Here is a 20,300-nt window from a genome sequence, read left to right as displayed (position 1 = left end):
AAAAAAAAAAAAAAAGAAAGAAAAGGGATTGTGAATCTCTCTCTTGTCCTGATCAATTGACAAAAATGTATGAAAAGGCTTCACAAACTAAAAATTAGTAAACCGTGAGATAGTCTTAAATAACATGTTATATAATTCTGTACAATGGGAGCACCGAGCAAGTGATTTTTTTTTTTTTTCTGGGCTGCATGAGGGTTGAAAGATATCATAAGGGAAGTAAACTTTGAACTGGGCCTTGAAGGATGAGTTGAATTCCTCACTTCATAGAGAAGCTGTGGAAAAGACATTCTGGGCTGTAAGAAAACTGTATGGAAAATGTGCAGAAAAAAATGTCTTTAAACAGCTTGAGCACATGAACTTTGTCGGCTTACAGAAAAACTCTGATTATCTGTGAAAATGCAGGAGAGAAGCACTGTGGATAATATAAAGGACAGCTAGTCAAAAATTCACTTGCTCTGGGCAGGATTTTTCTTTTTTTTTTTTCTTCTTTTTTGAGACAGAGTCTTGCTCTTGTCGCCCAGGCTGGAGTGCAATGGCACAATCTCGGTTCACTGCAACCTCTGCCTTCCAGATTCTCCTGCCTCAGCCTCCCAAGTAGCTGCGATTACAGGTGCACACCCAGCTAGTTTTTGTATTTCTAGTAGACGTGAGGTTTCTCCATGTTGGCCAGGCTGGTCTCAAACTCTTGACCTCGTGATCCGCAGGATTTTTCTTTGGAATGCAGACTTAATACACAGGTCGAGAGTGAGACATTACTATCTGGGCTGGTGCCTCCTTGCTTAGTCTGGTAGGAAGGCCATGGTGCCCACCTGTTAACAGTCCCTCCATCTCCCCATAGGGCAACTGCAACCGGTCCCAGCCTGTGTTCATTTCACTGCCCTTACTAAGGGCTTGCTACTTTTAGTGGTTGTGAGCAAGTTATTTACCTCTTACAGCTTTTGTTCATCAGCTGTAAAAGCAGAACAATAGTATGGGAGCTATTGTAATAGGAAAGCTGGCAATGTGGCTGACCAGTAAGCACTAAATAAACAGTAGTCATTACTATTACAAGGACTTTCCCTCCCCCAGCTATGTGTAAATACATATATTCCTTAATACTTATTTTTAAAAGCCGTTTCTGTATTCTTTCTGCCCCTGGTCATCAACTCCTTCCTAGTTAACCATTTTCTGTAGAGTTTATATATTGGTTTTTTGCAGCTGTTTCTCAGTCATGGTAAGATGTGTCCTCCTTTATTTTGGTCATGATCCAGTATGGGGATTCCCAGTTTGGGTCCCCAGATCCTCAGGGGTTCTTGTAGGTGGTTGAGGGAATTTCCAAACTAATTTTAGGATGCCAATATAGAGCAAAGTTAACGCGTGCACCAATTTTGAAATTATAAGCCCTGCCACTTAGCAGTTATCTTACCCAGTGTAAATTTCATAATCCCTAGGAGCCTCTGTTTCCTACTTGATAGTGTGGGTATATTAATATTTTCCTCATAGAAGTGTTGCATCTTAGATCGTGTATTTAAAGGTCTTAGCCCAGGACCTGGTGTATAATAAATACCTGTCTCCATTATTACTTAGTACGAAACATTTCCTTTTTTTTTTTAATGGACTGTTACTCTGTCACCCAGGCTAGAGTGCAGTGGCACAATCTCAGCTCACTGCCACCTCCACCTCCCAAGTTCAAGTGATTCTTCTGCCTCAGCCTCCTGAGTAGCTGGGACTACAGGCACATGCCACCACACCTAGCTAAGTTTTGTATTTTCAGTAAAGATGGGGTTTCACTATGTTGGCCAGGCTAGTCTCGACCTCCTAACTTCATGATCCACCTGCGTCAGCCTCCCAAAATGCTGAGATTACAGGCGTGAGCCACCACGCCGGGCTATTACAAAACATTTATTGAAAATCACACTTTTACTGCAAGATAAAGCGTCCGGTATAATTAAAAGATTGGATTTCTGCAGGAAGTAGGTGCAATTACATCAGCTTAGTTTGATGATACTGTTGCCTAATGCTAAGAACCTCTTGTTGGCAGTTATATGTGTCTTGGGTAAGTAAAAATGAATTATTATTATTATTATTATTATTTTTTTTGAGACGGAGTTTCGCTCTTATTACCCAGGCTGGAGTGCAATGGTGCGATCTCGGCTCATCGCAACCTCCGTCTCCTGGGTTCAGGCAGTTCTCCTGCCTCAGCCTCCTGAGTAGCTGGGATTACAGGCACACGCCACCATGCCCAGCTAATTTTTTGTATTTTTAGTAGAGACGGGGTTTCACCATGTTGACCAGGATGGTCTCGATCTCTTGACCTCGTGATCCACCCGCCTCGGCCTCCCAAAGTGCTGGGATTACAGGCTTGAGCCACCGTGCCCGGCCATAAAAATGAATTATTAATAAATGAATTTGGGCAGAGGGTCATGAAATCTTAGGGGTGTGGAGAAAGAAAGAAAGCAGTCTCTGGTGATAAAAAGTCACAGGCCCCATGGGTCTAGTACACTGACCGGCACTATCTGGTTGGCAGATCTCCTTTTTTTAAAAGTTTTTTGGAAATAACAAAAGTAACAGAAGGGCATTGTCACTTGGCCTCCCACAAAAGCCTTCTTGCAGGTTTTACTCATTAAGCAAAGTTTCGGTGGGATAAATATGGTTGGTGTCCAAGGCCCACCATGAGCAGAGGGGCTTACCACACACTTAACATAAAAGAGGCTCCCAGAGGGGATCAAGTCCAAAACACCACCCCAACTTGTTTTACAAATGGAGAACCAGAGGTCTAGAGCAGAAAAGAAACTTACCCATGGTGACCCAGGCATCTCACGGTGGAGCTTTACACCCTGGACCCTCACCCCTCCACCCAGCGTTGTTTCTGCGAGACAAGAATCCTCCTCCAGAAGGGGCATCACTCAGAGTGAATCACAGCCAACCAGGGAGTTCTTTGTGAACTATGTAGGCCATCTCTCCATTACCCCCACACTCTGCAACTAACAGAAATATCTCCTCTCCCCTATATATGTTAGGACCAAGAATAAAATCAAACAGGTGGAGGACACGTCAGCTAGCCTGGGATTTCCCAGATACTCCGTTGGTAAGAACTACTTGGGGGTGTCCTCATCTGGAGATTCTGGCTCAGTAGATCAGAGATGGACCTGATAATTTATATTCATAAAAACACCAGGTAATTCTTATAACCAAGCAAGTTTGGGGAAACACGGCGTGTGTAGGCCAGCAGAAGTTTCCTGTCCCAGAATGGGCTATGGGGTTGAAAGACCACTGTGAATTTCCACTTTCAATTAATGAGAGTCAACCTGTATCCTGTGTTGATTTTTTTTTTTTTTTTTTGAGATGAAGTCTTGTTTTGTCCCCCACACTGGAGTGCAGTGATGCAAACTCAGCTCACTACAACCTCTGCCTCCCACGTTCAGGTGATTATACTGCCTCAGCCTCCCGAGTAGCTGGGATTACTGGTGCCCACCACCATTCCTGGCTAATTTTTGTATTTTAGTAGAGATGGGGTTTCGCCATGTTGGCCAGGCTGGTCTCGAACACCTGACCTCAGATCCACCTGTCTCGGCCTCTCAAAGTGCTGGGATTACAGGCATGAGCCACCATACCCGGCCTCCTGTGTTGATTTCTTATGGCACCTCTCTTTTATAGCAGATCCGTTATTCCTGGGCACACGTGGCAGCTCAGAAATCTTGGCTGACCTACTTTGGGGAGATGATTGGAGCGAAACGCCCAATCTAGCCTGGGTGACATGAACATCTCCCTTTGGCTTTGTGCTTAGACTGAAGAACCTGGAGCTAGCTGCTGTGGGAGGATCAGACGTCCTCGTGAAGATGCTGGCGGCCCCTATCAATCCATCTGACATAAATATGATCCAAGGTAACCTTGGTTTCTGTGGCTTATGTTAATTGGCTTTTTTGCTCAGCTGCCACCTCGTTTTCATTCCTCCTCAGGTGTGGGTGTGAAATGCCTGTGATTAGCCGCAGCTGTTCTCCAGATGAGCCGTCTGCAGGCTGTGTCAGCCCTGTCTGGCCTCCCTTTTCTGGAATGTGAGGCTTTTTTGAGACGTTGGCAGTGGGGAGTAAAGCAAGCATTGTGAAGTGCCGGCGACATGCTGATCTCATTTTGTGTGTTACCTGATCTTCATAATAACCATGAACACCAAAGAATATTGCCCCCCTATACAGACAAGCAAGCTAAGGCTCAGAGGTTGGTTATGCAGACAGTCCAAAGCAGATCCCAGATCAGGCATAGGATGGCCTGGACTCAAGTCCATGCTCTTTCACTGCCCAGACATCACTGTTTGACCTTTTCATGCTCTTCTCCCTCAGGAAACTACGGCCTCCTTCCTGAACTGCCTGCTGTTGGAGGGAACGAAGGTGTTGCCCAGGTGGTAGCGGTGGGCAGCAGTGTGACCGGGCTAAAGCCAGGAGACTGGGTGATTCCTGCAAATGCTGGTTTGGGTGAGTTTTTCCAGGTGTCAGCCGCCTTTTTGCTCTTCCAAATGCTATTTCACCAACTGTAGACATCCACTTGGCTTAGTGTATCTGAGTAATGCAGGTTTTATTATTATGTCCATATACCTGCCTCCAGCAGGGGTGGAAGCTAAAGGAGAAAAAAATTCTGTTTGCTCTGGAGGTGATACACATGTGTTCTTATCTCCTCTGGCCCACGTTGATTATAGCTAATTCTCAGAATCCCTAAATCCCTGCTGCGTGGTACAACAGAGAATACAGTTAGATATCTGGTCCCTGCCCTCCAGGAGACTCATACCTAACCAAAGAAATATTTAAACCTGGACCCAATAATAAAGGGAGTGCTGAAGTTCACAGGAAACAGAAGGCACATCTGGCTTCTCTCTGTGTGCATGTGTATGTGTGTGAGGGAAGCAGTCTTGGGGAAGGATCAGAAAATTCCTCATGGAGAGGGCTTCATTGGACTGGACCTTTGAAGGACGAATTTTGTTTTGTTTTGTGGGGTTTTTTTGTTGTTTTGTTTTGTTTTGTTTGAGACTGAGTCTCACTGTCGCCCAGGCTGGAGTGCAGTGGTGTGATCTCAGCTCACTCCTCCACCTCCTGGGTTCCAGCAATTCTCATGCCTCAGCCTCCTGAGTAGCTGGGATTACAGACATGAGCTACCACACCCAGCTAATTTTTATATATTTAATAGAGACAGAGTTTTACCATGTTGGCCAGGCTGATCTTGAACTCCTGACCTCAGCTGATCCGCCCACTTCAGCTTCCCAAAGTGCTGGGATTATAGGCGTGAGCCACCTCACCCAGCCTCGTTTTGTTTTTTTCCAAAGTCTCACTCTGTCGCCCGGGCTGGAGCACAGTGGCAAGATCTCAGCTCACTGCAACCTCTGCTTCTTGGGTTCAAGCAATTCTCCTGCCTCAGCCTCCCAAGTAGCTAGGATTACAGGCGCACACCACCACACCTGACTAATTTTTGTATTTTTAGTAGAGAAGGGGTTTCATCTTGTTGGCCAGGCTGGTCTCGAACTCCTGACCTCAGGTGACCCACCCACCTTAGCCTCCCAAAGTGTTAGGATTACAGGCGTGAGCCACTGCCCAGCCTGAATTTTGTTTATACACAGAGATGAGCCAAAAGTCATTTCATGTGGAGGATGTAAAATGAGCAAAGACACAAAAGTGAGATTGGGAAGTGGTGGAAAATCCATTGCAGCCTCAGCAGAGGGTTTGCATATGGGAGAGGATTGCGCAAGTCAGAAAGAAAGCCAGAAAGGTAGGTTCCATCACTTGAGCCCAGGAGTTCCAGGTTACACTGAGCTATGATCACACCATTACACTCCAGCCCAGGTAACAGAGTGAGACCCTGTCTCTATTTTTTTTTTAAAAGGTAGCTTGGGTCCACATGGGCTAAGGCTCTGCCCAAGCCAAGCTAATGAGTAGGATTTTCTTTGATATATCGTAAGGAGTCATAGGTGAGTTTTGTTTTTTAGCATTTAACAGTTTTTGAGGCACATCTGTTATACACATAGATCCTCACAGCAGCTACAAGAGGGAAGCAGGGCAGGTATTATCCACCCATCAGACATAAACTGAAGCTTGAGAAGTAAAGCCCTGGCCAAACTCAAACAGCAAGATGAGAGTGCCCACTAGATTCTTTCTCCTGGGTTCCCACTACACGTACCAGTGTTAGGATCTTCTGGGTTGTAACTTACATAGTCCCAGTTCAAACTTGCTTTAAAAAAAGAAGTTGGCTAGGCATGGTGTCCCATGCCTATAATCCCAGCACTTTGAGAGGTCAAGGCAGGTGGATCATCTGAGGTCAGGAGTTTGAGACCAGCCTGGCCAACAGGGTGAAACCGTCTCTACTAAAAATACAAAAGTTAGCCAGGTGTGGTGGCATGCGCCTGTAGTCCCAGCTACTCGGGAGGCTGAGGCAGGAGAATTGCTTGAAGTCAGGAGGCAGAAGTTGCAGTGAGCCGAGATCATGCCACTGCCCTCCAGCCTGGGCAACAGAGCGAGACTCCATCTCAAAAAAAAAAAAAAAAAGAAGAAGAAGATAATGTTAAGGTTGGGCACAGTGGCTCATGCCTGTAATCCCAGCACTTTGGGAGGCTAAGGCAGGCAGATCACCTGAGGTCAGGACTTTGAGACCAGGCTGGCCGACATAGTGAAACCCTGTCTGTGCTAAAAATACAAAAATTCGCCAGGCATGGTGGCACACACCTGTAGTCCCTGCTACTCGGGAGGCTGAGGCAGGAGTATCACTTGAACACAGGAGGATGTTGCAGTGATCATGTACTCCAACCTGGGCAACAGAGTGAGACTCCATCTCAAAAAAAAGAGATGAAGTTAATTGATTTGTGGAACTGTTAAGTGTAACAGATTGAAAGCCTCGGGTTCAGTTGATCCAAAAAGTGTCTCTCACCTTGTCCTTAGATGAGATCTCCCCACATATTGATATAATCAAAGCAACAAGTACTTACTGGCCACTCTCTTTGTGCCAGGCACTGCTTTAAGCACTTCATGTGTGTTAACTCAATTGTTCCCACAACGTGAGGTGGATACTCCATCATTCCCATTTTGCAGGTTATACAACAGGAAATGCAAAGGAAAACTGTAAACTGTCAAGCAATTTGTCCAAGGTCACCCAGCCAAAAATGATGGAGTTGGAATTCAGATCCACTCTCATAGATGGCCACCAGCAGCCCGAGGTTCATATCACCCTAAAAACAAGCAAATGAGCACATCCTCCACAGTCATTTCCCCCACAGCCATATCTATCGCCCAGAAGGGCCCTGAATGGGCCTTGCCCATCTCTGAAGCAGTCCCCTGGGGTGGGGTGGGGCCTTGTGGTTGTGAGCCCCAGAGATTAGGAAGGTGCACCTGTAGAAAGAAAAAGATACCAGGCAGGGAAAAACAGTAACAGGAGTCACTACAAGCTCTTTGCTTTCTGAGCTCAGGGAGGCTGCCGAGAATGGCTCCACCATCCCCTGCACCCACCTAGTGGTGAAAGAGCTCAGCGGTTCGAGGAAATGGAGAGCTGCAAGGATTCACTGGATCCTGATGCCAGTGCTTTGGGGTAGCCCCTGTGCTGAGTGAAGGTCCTGTCAGGATGGCCAGATAGCTCCTGCCGTCAGAGTGCTCTTGGCTGGCAGTGGGAGGCCCAGGAATGGAAGAACAACACTTAATACAATACAGTAGTACAAGTGCTATAATCACAGGATTGACACAAAGACAAGAGTCCTCTATCTTGGAAAGCCTTAAGAAAAGCTACCCAGAGAAGTGATGCTCGAACTCAGTCTGGAAGACCTGCTGGAGTGCAGCCAGTGGGGCTTCCCAGGCAGGGAGCAGAGCATGTGTGAATGGAAGTGATGAGAGAAGGCACAGCACTGGTAGAGAACTACAGGTAGCTCAGGGTGGCTGGCTCCTGGGTGGGAGTGGGAGAGAAGGGAGATGGAGCTGGAAAGGTAGGCTGGGCTGGGTCACGGTGGGCCTGCATCCACTGTGCAAGGGGTACCAACGGAGAGTTAAGAGGAATGATTTGCCAGGATTTGCACAATACAGAGAATGGTCTGGAAACCATTGGTCTGGAAAGGCGGAGGGTGGAGGCAGAAAGCCAGTGAGGAGGTGGGCAAACAACTCAGGCTTCAGATAATGAAGGATCTGAACAAGACAGTGCCATAGGGCTGGAGAAGAGAGCGTGGAGTCAAGCTAATGTAACAGGACTTGGCAATACTTAGAGTTTGGAGCAGAGAAAAATAAACGGCATCTGCCAGGTATGTGGGTAATTATAGGTGTGCCGGTGTACGGGTAATTATACATGTGGCAGGGGGGTGGGTGCCCAGAACAGGGACTCCTCCCTGGAGAAAAGGTGATTCTTTTTTTTTTTTTTCTTTTGAGACAGAGTCTCGCTCTGTTGCCCAGGTTGGCGCAATCTTGGCTCACTGCAACCTCTGCCTCCCAGGTTCAAGCAGTTCTCCTGCCTTACCCGCCTGAGTAGCTGGGATTACAGGCAGCCACCACCACACCCAGTAATTTTTGTGTTTTTAGTAGAGACGGGGTTTCATCATGTTGGCTAGGCTGGTCTCATACTTCTGACCTCAGGTGATCTGCTCACCTTGGCCTTCCAAAGTGCTGAGATTACAGGCATGAGCCACCACACCCAGCCAAAAGGTGAGTCTTTTAACAAGGTGCCAGCCAGAGAGGATGAGGATTTAATAATTGTGAGGACTGCAATTAACTCAGTGTATTCAGTAAACATTTTGTGAGCACCTGCAGCATGCTGGACTCGAAGACGCAGCAGTGAACAAACATGGTCTTTCTTCTCGTGATGACTGCCATTTAGTAAGAGTGGCAACTGTTAAACACAGAAGTTCTCAGCTGGCCACAGCTTGGTCATTTTTCATGGTTCTGAGCTGCCCAGATGTTGCTAAGCCCACAGCCAGCCTTCTCCCACGTGCAGCCAATCCCAGGGGAGACTAGACCAGATGGTGTGGATCGATCTTTGCCAACTGACTTTCTCCTTGGGAAATATGCAAAACCTTCCCAAGGAAGCACAGAGCAGTAGAAAGAGCACTGGCTTTGGAATCAGGGGCAGGTTCTCTTTCCAGCACTCTATGGCCTGATGTAAGTCACAGCTACCTTGAGCCTCAGTTTTTTCATCTCGAAAATGGGACTAATAGTCACTGCCTAGTGTGTCTCAACAGACTCTTATGCAACTCAACTGAGAGAATATATGTAGTGATCTTTGCAAATGCCAAATTTCTATATGCATTAGATCAGGAGTTGGCAAAGTTTTAACTTAAAGGGCCAAATAGTAAATATTTTAGGCTTTGTAGGCTATACCATCTTTGTGGCTACCCAACTCTACTATTGTAAACAACCATACACAATATATGAACAAGTGAGGGAGCACGGCTGTGTTGCAGTAAAACTTTATTACAGGACCGGGTGCGATGGCTCATGCCTGTAATCCCAGCATGGGAGGCCGAGGCGGGCAGATTGCTTGAGTCCAAGAGTTCAAGAACAGCCTGGGCAGCTTGGTGAAAGTATATCTCTACAAAAAATTATCCAGGTGTGGTGACACACACCTGTAGTCCCAGCCACTGGAGAGGTTGACATGGAAGGATAGCTTGAGGCCAGGAAGCAGAGTTTGCAGTCAGCTGAGGTGGAGTCAGCGCACCCACACTCCAACCTGGGCAACAGAGGAAGATTCTTGTCTCAAAACAGAAAAACGCTATTTACAAAAACAAGTGGTGAGCCAGATTTGGCCCCCAGGCCACAGTTTGCTGACCCCCAAGTTAGATAATGGAGATGGTTAAGGGTCAGTTGCATGTGAGTGAGGACTTGGGAATCCTCAGAGCTAAGGTCTGGGAATTAGTATCATTAAAGAAAAACGATGTGTGTTACACACCCACTGTGCACAAGACGTTGTGATAGTCTGTACAAATGTCATTTAGTTTAATCTTCACACTATGATATATGATGTGTGTTACACACCGACTGTGCACAGGACGTCGTGATAGTCTCTGTACAAATGTCATTTAGTTTAATCTTCACTTTATGATATAACGATGTGTGTTACACACCCACTGTGCACAGGACATTGTGATAGTCTGTACAACTGTCATTTAGTGTAATCTTTACACTATGATATAAGTGTTATTCTCTGCATCTCACAGATTAGGAAAATGGAAATTCAAAAAAAGCGAGGTGATCATTCAGAGTCACCCAACAGTGAGTGGCAGAGCCGGGGTTTTTAAGCAGGTCTCTCCAACTTCAAGCCTAAGAGTTCTACTTGAAACCTGAAAGCCCTAGTCTCTGACCATGGGTGCTGCCCCCCTCCCACCCAGAGTCTCTTGAGAAAAGGATTAGGGACTCCTAAGCCCCAGAAATCCATATCAAGGGCTGGATTTCCATTGTCGTGCCATATGGGGAATTAGAAAAGACCCTGGATATCATACATGGAAAGCCCTGCACTAAGCATTTGGTATGGCGTAGAGTGCAGTAAATGTTAGCTGAGATGAATGGGAACAATGATTTGAACACCAGTCTGGGGGAAGCCCACAGGATGCTGGGGCACTTCTGGATTCCGGAGGGATCCTTCGCCTTTTCAGTCTTATTTTCTCAGCCATAGACCTACTCTAGGATTGACACAGCCTTTAATAAAAAGTGTTCCTGCCTCCCATCTCCAGTTCCTGGTCCCTAAAGCTCACATTGACATCCCCATTTCCTGTAGCACAATTAGTGATTACCCATCCTGCCCCCTGCTTCCCACAACTGAACCGCGTAGGACCAGGACACCATGAGAATCCCAGCAACGGGATAGTGAGCAGGCACACCTGAGAGCTTTAGAAGCATAGGCCAACGGCCCCAACCTGCCACAGTGACCAGACACTGAGCCAACAAGGCTCCAGGTAATTTCCCTAAGATGATATAGTGAGGACACAGTGGAACAAAGGCTGGAGTCTCTCTGCCTGACTCCAAGGCCTACCCTCTTCACCTCTTCTTCATACAAGGCCCTGCCTGCGTGAGTGCAGATCCTTCACCCAGTCCTCACCAAATCCTATTGATTCTATCTTTAAAACATAACTCGAATCCATCTTCTCTTCCTTATCCCCACTGCCAAAACCCCTGTCCAGGCAGCCATCACCTCATACCTCAACCCCCGCAAAGACCTCCCACTTTCATGCTTCCCCTCCCCACCCCACAGTCTTCACCTAGCAATAAAGTGATCTTAAAGCAGACATCAGATCATCTCAGCCTCCTCTTAAAGCTTGTTAGGGGCTTCTCACTCACTCATTCACTAAAACAAGATCAGCCCTCCATACCACGGCACCGAGGTCATGTTTTTGTACTGCAGGTTGTGACCCATTCGAGAAATCAATCTAGTGAGTTGCAAATAGCACTTTTTTTTTTTTTTTTTTTTTTTTGAGACGGAATCTCACTCTTGTTGCCCAGCCTGGTGTGCAATGGTGTGGTCTCCGCTCAGTGCAACCTCCCCCTCCCGGGTTCAAGCGATTCTCCTGCCTCAGACTCCCAAGTAGCTGGGATTACAGGCATACACCAACACACCCGGCTAATTTATTTATTTTTTATTTTATTTTTATTTTTGAGACAGAGTCTTGCTCTGTCACCCAGGCTGGAGCACATGGCATGGTCTTGGCTCACTGCAACCTCCACCTCCCGGATCCAAGTGATTCTCCTGACTTAGCCTCCTGAGAAGCTGGGACTACAGGAACATGCCGCCACGCCCAGCTAATTTTTGTGTTTTTAGTAGAGACAGGGTTTCACTATGTTGGCCAGGCTAGTCTCGAACTCCTGACCTCGTGATCCGTCCACCTCAGTCTCCCAAAGTGCTGGGATTACAGGCACGAGCCACCACACCCAGCCACCTGGCTAATTTTTGTATTTTTAGTAGAGATAGGGGTTTCTCTTTGTTGGTCAGGCTGGTCTGGAACTCCTGACCTCAGGTGATCTGCCCACCTCAGCCTCCCAAAGTGCTGGGATTATGTGCATGAGCCACTGCTCCTGGCCAGCACTTTTTAAAATGAAAGTTGAGCACAAAAGAATAAAAAGTAGCAGAGTACCTCACACATAGTAAGGGTAAGTATTTTGTGAAACACGGGCTTATGTTACATACATATTCATGTATGTATATGTATGAATTCACAGCGGAACCCATGGTGACTGTGGGTCAGGATTCTGAAAGTCTTAACATCGCCTGCCCAGCCTCTGCCGCATCAGCCAGGCCAGCCATGTCTCAGGCTGCTCTTCCCGTCACTCTCTGCCCTGCCGTGCAGTCATCCCATCCCAGTCCTGTGTCTGTCCTGCTGCAACGTCTGCATTAGCTGCATCCCCTGCCTACGGTGTTCTTTGTATGCTCTGAGTGGGTAGCACCTCGATCTCTTGATCTGGTGATCCACTTGCCTCGGCCTCCCAAACTGCTGGGATTACAGGCATGAGCCACCTTGCCCGGCCTTTTTTTCTTTTCTTTTCTCTTTTGTTTTTTGAGACAGAGTCTTGCTCTATCACCCATGCTGGAGTGCAGTGGCGCAATCTTGACTCGCTGCAACCTCCACCTCCCAGGTTCAAGTGATTCTCCAGCCTCAGCCTCCCGAGCAGCTGGGATTACAGGCACGTGCCAGCACGTCCAGCTAATTTTTGTATTTTTAGGAAAGACGGGGTTTCACTGTGTTAGCCGGGATGGTCTCGCTCTCCTGACCTTATGATTCACCTGCCTCGGCCTCCCAAAGTGCTGGGATTACAGGCGTGAGCCACCGCGCCCGGCCCACTTCTACTTTCTTGCTTTGTTCCCTAAAACCACCTGAGTCAACCTGCCCTGGTTGAGAAGAATGAAGACTGTATAGGAAAGGGGGGTTTTCTCAGCTTCTCCTGCCCTGGTGGTAATGCTACTAGTATCTTACCCTTAGATTGCAGTAGTTTGAGGTCGTTAACTACCTGCACTGTGACATTAGCTATATCTATTGGTAAGTCAGAGAAGCAACCTCTCTGAATCACCCATACAATGGCATTTGGAATTTTTTGTTTTGGTTTGTTTTCTGTTTTTTGAGTTTTTTTGAGGCAGGGTCTTGCTGTGTCACCCAGGCTGGAGTGCAGTCACACAATCATAGCTCACTGTGTCTTCGAATTACTGGGCTCAAGCAATCCTCCTACCTCAGCCTCATGAAAAGCCAGGACTACAGGGGAATCCATTATGCCCAGCTAATTTTTTCTTTTTAATTTTTTGTAGAGACAAGGTCTCACTGTGTTGCCCAGGCTGGTCCTGAGCTCCTGACCTCAAGTGGTCCTCCCACAGTGCTGATGTGATAGGCGTGAGCCACCACACCCCATTTTTACTACATGTAAATTTTTAAATCTTCAAAGCGGTGTGGTGAGGTTGGTATCCTCGTTGGTTAAGAGCTCACGCTCTGGGCAGACAACCTGGGTCTGACCCCAGGCTGCACCTTTCACTGACTATGAATTCACCTCTCAAATCATCAGATTTTTATTGTGTAAAATGGAGATAAAGACTAGTAGTAAGATAGTTTAAGATAAGATTACCTATTTTAGGTCGGGCACAGTGGCTTATGCACGTAATCCCAGCACTTTGGGAAGCCAAGGCAGGAGGCTCACCTGAGGCCAGGAGTTCAAGGCCAGCCTGACCAACAAGGCAAAACCATGTCTCCACTAAAAATACATAAATTAGACAGGTAGAGAGGTGCACACGTGTAATCCCAGCTACTCAAGGAGCTGCGCTATGAGAATCACTTGAGCCCAGGAGGCAGAAGTTGGAGTGAGCCAAGATCGCACCATTGCACTGCAGCCTCGGCTATGGAGCGAGACTTTGTCTCCATAAAACAAAAAAGAATAGCAATCTATTTTGCGGAATTATCACGAGGTCTCAGACATTCAGAGGAACATCCAGATTTTCTTCTTTTTCTAAGCATTACTTGAAGTCCACTATCCTGGATGCCCATTCACCAGAGAGGGTGAGCTGGGGTTGAATGTGCACAGGGCTCCTTCCTTATGATTCTGGCCTCATCCCCTGACTCAGGAACCTGGCGGACCGAGGCCGTGTTCAGCGAGGAAGCACTGATCCAAGTTCCGAGTGACATCCCTCTTGAGAGTGCTGCCACCCTGGGTGTCAACCCCTGCACAGCCTACAGGATGTTGATGGACTTCGAGCAGCTGCAGCCAGGTAGGAACCGACAGGTTGGGGGAGCAGGCCAGGGTCTCCCAACTGGGGTGCCACCCAAATCCTGACCCCAAGGCCAGGAGAACTTGCAAGGTGAAGGGTATGAGGGGGCAGTGGACCCCTAACCTGGGTGAATGTTGTTGCTTTCACTTAGAAAGATGTTAGCTTGGTTCCTAGAAAACATGCTGAAACCTCATGAGGAATACACTCTCGAAAACTGCAACAGGGTCACATTCTCTAGAGCTTGGGATTGAATTCTCTCATTCAGCAAAAATGCGTTGAGCTGTGCTAAGCTCTGGGGATACAAAGCCAGACAAGATAGATACAGTCCCTGTGTTTTCAGTAAAACGCTGAACTTAGTGTTAATAATTCCATTCAGCATTTACATAGCACGTTTGAGTTCACATAAGTGCCTTTGCAGGCATTATTCCCATTGAGTGCATTAAATCTTCAAAGCAGTGCGGTGAGGTTGGTATCCTCATTGGTTAAGAGCTCACGCTCTGGCAGACAATCTGGGTCTGACCCCAGGCTGCACCTTTCACTGATTGTGAATTCACCTCTCAAATCATCAGATTTTTCTTGTGTAAAATGGAGATACAGAGCATGGAGGGTGAAAGACTGCAGTGTAACACGGAACACAGTGCTGGGCAAACAGTGCAGAGACGTTCCACTGCTTTTACTCTTCTTTCTGTTCATAAATGGGGAAGCCGAAGTCCAGAGAGGTAAACTATTTGCATGAGATCAGCTAGCCAAGTGTTTTATTTGAGTTTCCCTGAAAGCAGAGCCAAAGACTCGGACTGGGTACAGACAGTTTGTTTGAGAAGCAGAAATGAGTGGGAGTGGGGAGAGCCAGATAGAGATGGTGGTAAAGCTTATGAAGCCCAGTTACTGCTGCAGGCAACTACTCTCAGTCTAGTTTTTGAGACAGAGTCTCGCTCTGTCACCAGGCTGGAATGCAGTGGTTCAATCTCGGCTCACTGCAACCTCTGCCTCCCAGGTTCAAGTGATTCTGCCTCAGCCTCCCACATAGCTAGGACTACAGGTGGCTGCCACCATGCCTGGCTAATTTTTATATTTTTAGTAGAGACAGGCTTTTGCTATATTGGCCAGGCTGGCCTCGAACTCCTGACCTTGTGATCCGCCCACCTCAGCCTCCCAAAGTGCTGGGATTACAGGCGTGAGCCACAGCGCCCGGCCTGCTTAGTCTTGCTGAGGGCCCTCTGAAGACTCCCATAGACCCCACCACAGAATTAACTGTCAAGGCTGGGCAAGGCTAGGTGGTGGTGAGTATAGATCATGCCACAGTACTCCAGCCTGGACAACAGAGCGAGACTCCATCTCAAAAAAACAAAAAACAAACAAAAAAAAGAACCCTTGAATGATGGGAGGCTGGGACAGTTTTCCACTAATTCTCATGCCCTATGTTTAAGGGTTGCCCTAAGGGCATTAACCCCCTGGGCTGCCTCTGCACACTATGCACATCCCTGAGCCTCGGTGACTGTAGAAATCACCCAAGCCACCTCTTGTGCCAGTAAGGAAACTGAGGCGAAGAGCTGTTGGAGTGTGATGAAACTTGGTGCCCAGCCACTGGCGAAGGCCTGGCTAAAAGCCGATGCCAGCTCCCACAATGAGAAATACAGGTTTCTCAGAACTGTGTCAGAGGGGCCCTGGGAGCCTTTGGTGGAAAAAACCAGTGTCTGTGACCAGGGACCGTTGCTGGAGTCCTAGTGCAGCAGACGCTTTGTTTGCCTGCGTCCCATGCCCTGAAGCCACCTCCCATTTGGGCTGCAGCTGTGGTAGACAGATCTAGGCATTTCAACGCTGCCCGCCCTGAGTCCCCACTGCGCATCGCTCCACTTCACTAATTCAAGGCTGATGCAGCACAAACTAGAGCAATGTTGAATAAACTTAGCATCTTGACACATGGTAAGAAATACATTTTACATTGTGATCAGTTTATACAAATGGTAATATATATATATATATATATATATATATATATATATATATATAATAGAAACCAAAGTTTCATGAAATACCCTTACTATGTGTGACATACTCTGTTATATTTTATTCTCTTCTCAATTTCAACTTTTAAAAAAATGCTGCAGCCAGACGTGGTGGCTCACACCTATAATCCCAGTACTTTGAGAGGCAGAGGCAGGCAGATCACCTAAGGTGAGGAGTTCAAGACCAGCCTAACCAACATGGTGAAACCCCATCTCCACTAAAAATACAAAAATTAGCCGGTCGCAGTGGTGGGTGCCTGTAATCCCAGCTACTCAGGAGGTGAGGCACGAGAATCGCTTGAACCCGGGAGGTGGAGGTTGCAGTGAGCCAAGATCGCACCATTGCACTCCAGCCTGGGCAACAAGAGCAAAACTATGTCTCAAAAAAAAACTGCTGCTTGCAACCAACTAGATTGATTCATAATCCACTAGCGGGTGACAACCTGTATATTGACCCCTGGTGAAGAAGAATGGGCATTCTTCTTCCAGGAAGTCCTCTATCTCTAGTTCCAGCCCATTGTGTGACACATCCCTGCTGTCTTTCAAAAACCAGACAGTATTTCAAAGTCAACAAAGCACTTTCCCGGCCCCGATACATCTGACTCTAATCAGGGGCATCCTCATTGGTGCTCCCAGGACTGCCATTTTAAGGGAGGGAAACTGAAGTTCACAGAGGTCATGACTTGCCCCATCCATTTAGTCTCAATCATTAGTGAAACTGAGACTCACACCCAGGTCCGTCTCATTCCAAAGCCCACATTTTTCCCAGCATGCCACAGTGCCTTCCCCCATGGCCAGGTCCAAAGCGAGACCTGGGCTTTGCCACAAAACTGTAGGACCCTGTTTCAGGGGCTGCCAGTTTCTCCAGAGCAGCTCTAATCCCATTTCAAGGCAGTGCGCCTTGATTAAACACTGCGGAGGGGAATAGGGCATGGCCCTTCCCTCTCAGGAAGCTCCAAGCTGCTGATAGAAATGGACCTATATACAACGAAGTGTAAAGATGGGACAGACCATGGTATGTGCATTAATAGAGAGGCCCACAGAGCACGGTGGGAGCACATAGAGGGAACAATCCAGGAAGGCTTCATGAAGGCTGCACGTGAGCTGTGCTTCAAAAGATCTGCAGGATTTCAGTAGGAAGGAAGAGAGAAGGAGGGAAACATTGCAAACCAAGGAAATAACCAAAGCATACTTGAGGTCATAAAAGTTGGGAGGGCTGGGTGTGGTGGCTCACGCCTGTAATCCCAGCACTTTGGGAGGCCGAGGCTGGTGGATCACTAGGTCAAGAGATCGAGACCATCCTGGTCAACATGGTGAAACCCCATCTCTACTAAAAATACAAAAAAAAATTAGCTGAGCACAGTGGTGCGGCCTGTAGTCCCAGCTACTCAGGAGGCTGAGGTAGGAGAATTGCTTGAACCCAGGAGGCGGAGGTTGCAGTGAGCCGAGATCACGCCATTGCACTCCAGCCTGGGTAACAAGAGCGAAACTCTGTCTCAAAAAAAAAAAAAGTTGGGAGGATGATGAAGGCTATAAAATCTTACACAGCAGGGCAGGGTCCAAGTTATGTCCAGTGTAGATGCTGAGTTGCCAAGTCCTGGGAGGCATCGTGAGTGTTGTGGAAATTTAGGAGGCTGCCGGGTGTGGTGGCTTACGCCTGTAATCCCAGCACTTTGGGAGGCTGAGGCAGGTGGATCGCAAGGTCAGGAGTTTGAGACCAGCCTAACCAACATGGTGAAACCCCGTCTCTACTACAAATACAAAAATTAGCTGGGCGTGGTGGCACACACCTGTAATCCCAGCTACTCAGGAGGCTGAGGCAGAAGAATCGCTTGAACCCGGGAGGCAGAGGTTGCAGTGAGCCAAGATTGTGCCACTGTACTCCAGCCTGAGCAACAGAGTGAGACTCTGTCTCAAAAAACAAAAAAAAAAAAGGAAGGTTAGGGGGCATTAGGGAAACCATGAGAAACAGTGAAATTCTGAGACGACTCAGCAGCCGGGTCCTGGGTCTCTTTTTTGAGCCTGAGGACTCCCATCTCTTGCCTACAGTAAGATCCCTGACTGGGAGCCCTTGACCTATTGCAGAGCCATACAGGGCTTGACTTGGGTCTCTTCCTGGCTCCACAGGGGATTCTGTCATCCAGAATGCATCCAACAGTGGAGTGGGCCAAGCGGTCATCCAGATCGCCGCAGCTCTGGACCTAAGAACCATCAATGTGGTCCGAGACAGGTGCGTGGGGAGGAGGCTTCATCCCAGACCACGATTTGGGCCTTTCCACCTTCCGTCCCTGCAGTGCCCACCTCTCCACCAGAGGGCGCCCTTGCGTAAGCATAAACTGGCCTTAGGATTCACTAACAGTTGGCGGCTGAAACAGATGAGTCAGCCCCAAGAAATGAAGTCCAGCTGGCTTTTGGCGCTAGGATGAGTGAATCTGAAATGTAAAGAGAGAGCAGGAAGGAGGTGGAGACTGCCCTTACTGAACAGCTAGGACTTTTTGAGACTCTTGGCTTGTGATCACCTCATGTTTTCAAAACCCCAGTTCATATTTGGGAATGTTTTGAGCTGTATTATTCTTTCTGTGAACTGTCTACCCCAAGGCACCCTTTACCCTTGCTTTTGAGTGGTACTTGGAAGTGCACTAAATACAGACATGAAGGAGACGGGGCAGGTTTGTCCTCTGTCTTTCACGGATGAGGAAACAGGTTTCCGAGAGCAGCTTGCTCTCACAGACACAGCAAGTCAGTGACAGGCTCGGTGTCCTCACTTATTCTCTTTCCATCACATCGTCCAGTTTCTCTAGGCCTCATTGTCCGTGAATGTGGCTGTGGCTGTCAGGAAGCCCAGTCCTAGTATAATTGACATCAGCTTTAGTTCCTCAGTTGTACTAACAAAAATCATTCCTTGGCCAGGCCCAGTGGCTCACGCCTGTAATCCCATCACTTTGGGAGACCAAGGCGGGCAGATCACAAGGTCAGAAGATCAAGACCATCCTGGCTATCACAGTGAAACCCTGTCTCTACTAAAAATACAAAAAATTAGCCAGGCGTGCTGGTACACACCCGCAGTCCCAGCCACTCAGGAGGCTGAGGCAGGAAAACTGCTTGAACCCCGGAGGCGGAAGTTGCAGTGAGCCAAGATCACACCACTGCACTCTAGCCTGGGCGACAGAGCAACACTGCATCTCAAAAAAAAAAAAAAAAAATCATTCCATTTGCCTTAACCAGAGAGGTCCAGTGCCACTCCCGGGCCTAGTGTGTTTGCACAACCCTTTGAAGATCCTCTGGAAAAGAGGGAGAAAGTGGAGTTTGTCTTTTTAGTAGAAGAAATCAGGAAGTTAAGTGACTTCTTCCTGGGCACAGATGGCTTCTAGCACTGTTGAGCTGTTAGGGACTGTGGAAACCACCCAGTCTCACTCTGTTTCCAGTGAGGAGGCAGCCAAGAGCTATTGAAGCCAGATGAAATTAGGTGGCTGGTCCCTGCTCAAGCCCATCTTAAACCTAATCTCGGCTTCCTGCAAAAAAAAAAGCATGGGTTCTCCCAGCTGTAGCAGAGGGGTCCTGGGAGACTTTGGTGGGAAAAGCCGGCAGAAGTGACCAGGGACCTTGGGGACTATGTTTGCTTTCCAGACCTGATATCCAGAAGCTGACTGACAGACTGAAGAGTCTGGGGGCTGAGCATGTCATCACAGAAGAGGAGCTAAGAAGGCCAGAAATGAAAAACTTGTTTAAGGTACCTAGGAAGAGGGATATTGCCCCTCTAGTCCACGCACGTCTCCCTAAAGAAAGTTGGCATGCATTAGAGAAGCTGGGGACTGGCCCCATTGTTCCTCTCTGGAAACCTCCCTTTGCCTCTTCTCGGTCAGTTAAAGCCCATTACCCCTAGCCAGCAGCAGGCAGCATGCATTCAGTGCCCAGATGCTGGGAGGGAGGCCTGAGAAACAGACAGAGTTTAGGACACCCAGTATGACTTGCAGCTTTAAACGTTTGTGGTGGGCCACATCAGCCCACATGTGTGACTCTTAGAACTGGCAGGAGAGGACCTGAGGAAACAGAGACATAGCAAGAGAAGAGAAGAAAAGAAGTAACTGCCTGCCTTACATTTTCTCTGATAATTTCCACAAAAACTCTTTAAAGGAG

General features: G+C 47.7%; 1 protein-coding gene and 2 long non-coding RNA genes across 7 annotated transcripts in view; 2 read left to right on the top strand and 1 right to left on the bottom strand.

The window, feature by feature from the left end:
• The window catches only part of LOC116529145, a 10,036-nt gene extending 6,441 nt beyond the window's left edge, over positions 1–3,595 (top strand). Inside the window, exon 3 of the long non-coding RNA XR_004259404.1 lies at positions 3,585–3,595. This is a non-coding gene — a long non-coding RNA (uncharacterized LOC116529145). The remainder of the gene's footprint in view (positions 1–3,584) is intronic.
• The window catches only part of MECR (mitochondrial trans-2-enoyl-CoA reductase), a 48,758-nt gene that overhangs the window by 11,315 nt on the left and 17,143 nt on the right, over positions 1–20,300 (top strand). For 2 of the 5 annotated variants that reach the window (XM_032246655.1, XM_032246654.1), the window contains exons 2-6: positions 3,767–3,864; positions 4,317–4,448; positions 14,014–14,157; positions 18,291–18,393; positions 19,791–19,893. In XM_032246655.1, the coding sequence (XP_032102546.1) occupies positions 3,767–3,864; positions 4,317–4,448; positions 14,014–14,157; positions 18,291–18,393; positions 19,791–19,893 (580 nt within the window). Of the gene's footprint in view, positions 1–3,639; positions 3,865–3,977; positions 4,195–4,316; positions 4,449–14,013; positions 14,158–18,290; positions 18,394–19,790; positions 19,894–20,300 lie in introns of those variants that run through there. The other 3 variants (XM_032246658.1, XM_032246657.1, XM_032246656.1) reach the window with 3 other exon arrangements.
• Positions 2,246–20,300, bottom strand: part of LOC116529144 — a 32,388-nt gene continuing 14,333 nt past the window's right edge. Inside the window, exons 2-3 of the long non-coding RNA XR_004259403.1 lie at positions 12,357–12,426; positions 2,246–2,280 (exon numbers count right to left, since the gene is read on the bottom strand). This is a non-coding gene — a long non-coding RNA (uncharacterized LOC116529144). The remainder of the gene's footprint in view (positions 2,281–12,356; positions 12,427–20,300) is intronic.

This window comes from Sapajus apella, unplaced genomic scaffold (assembly GCF_009761245.1).
Source record: "Sapajus apella isolate SASKATOON/1434 unplaced genomic scaffold, GSC_monkey_1.0 scaffold62, whole genome shotgun sequence".
In the NCBI taxonomy this organism is placed as follows: domain Eukaryota; kingdom Metazoa; phylum Chordata; class Mammalia; order Primates; family Cebidae; genus Sapajus; species Sapajus apella.
This window is presented reverse-complemented; position numbering and strand designations above follow the sequence as displayed.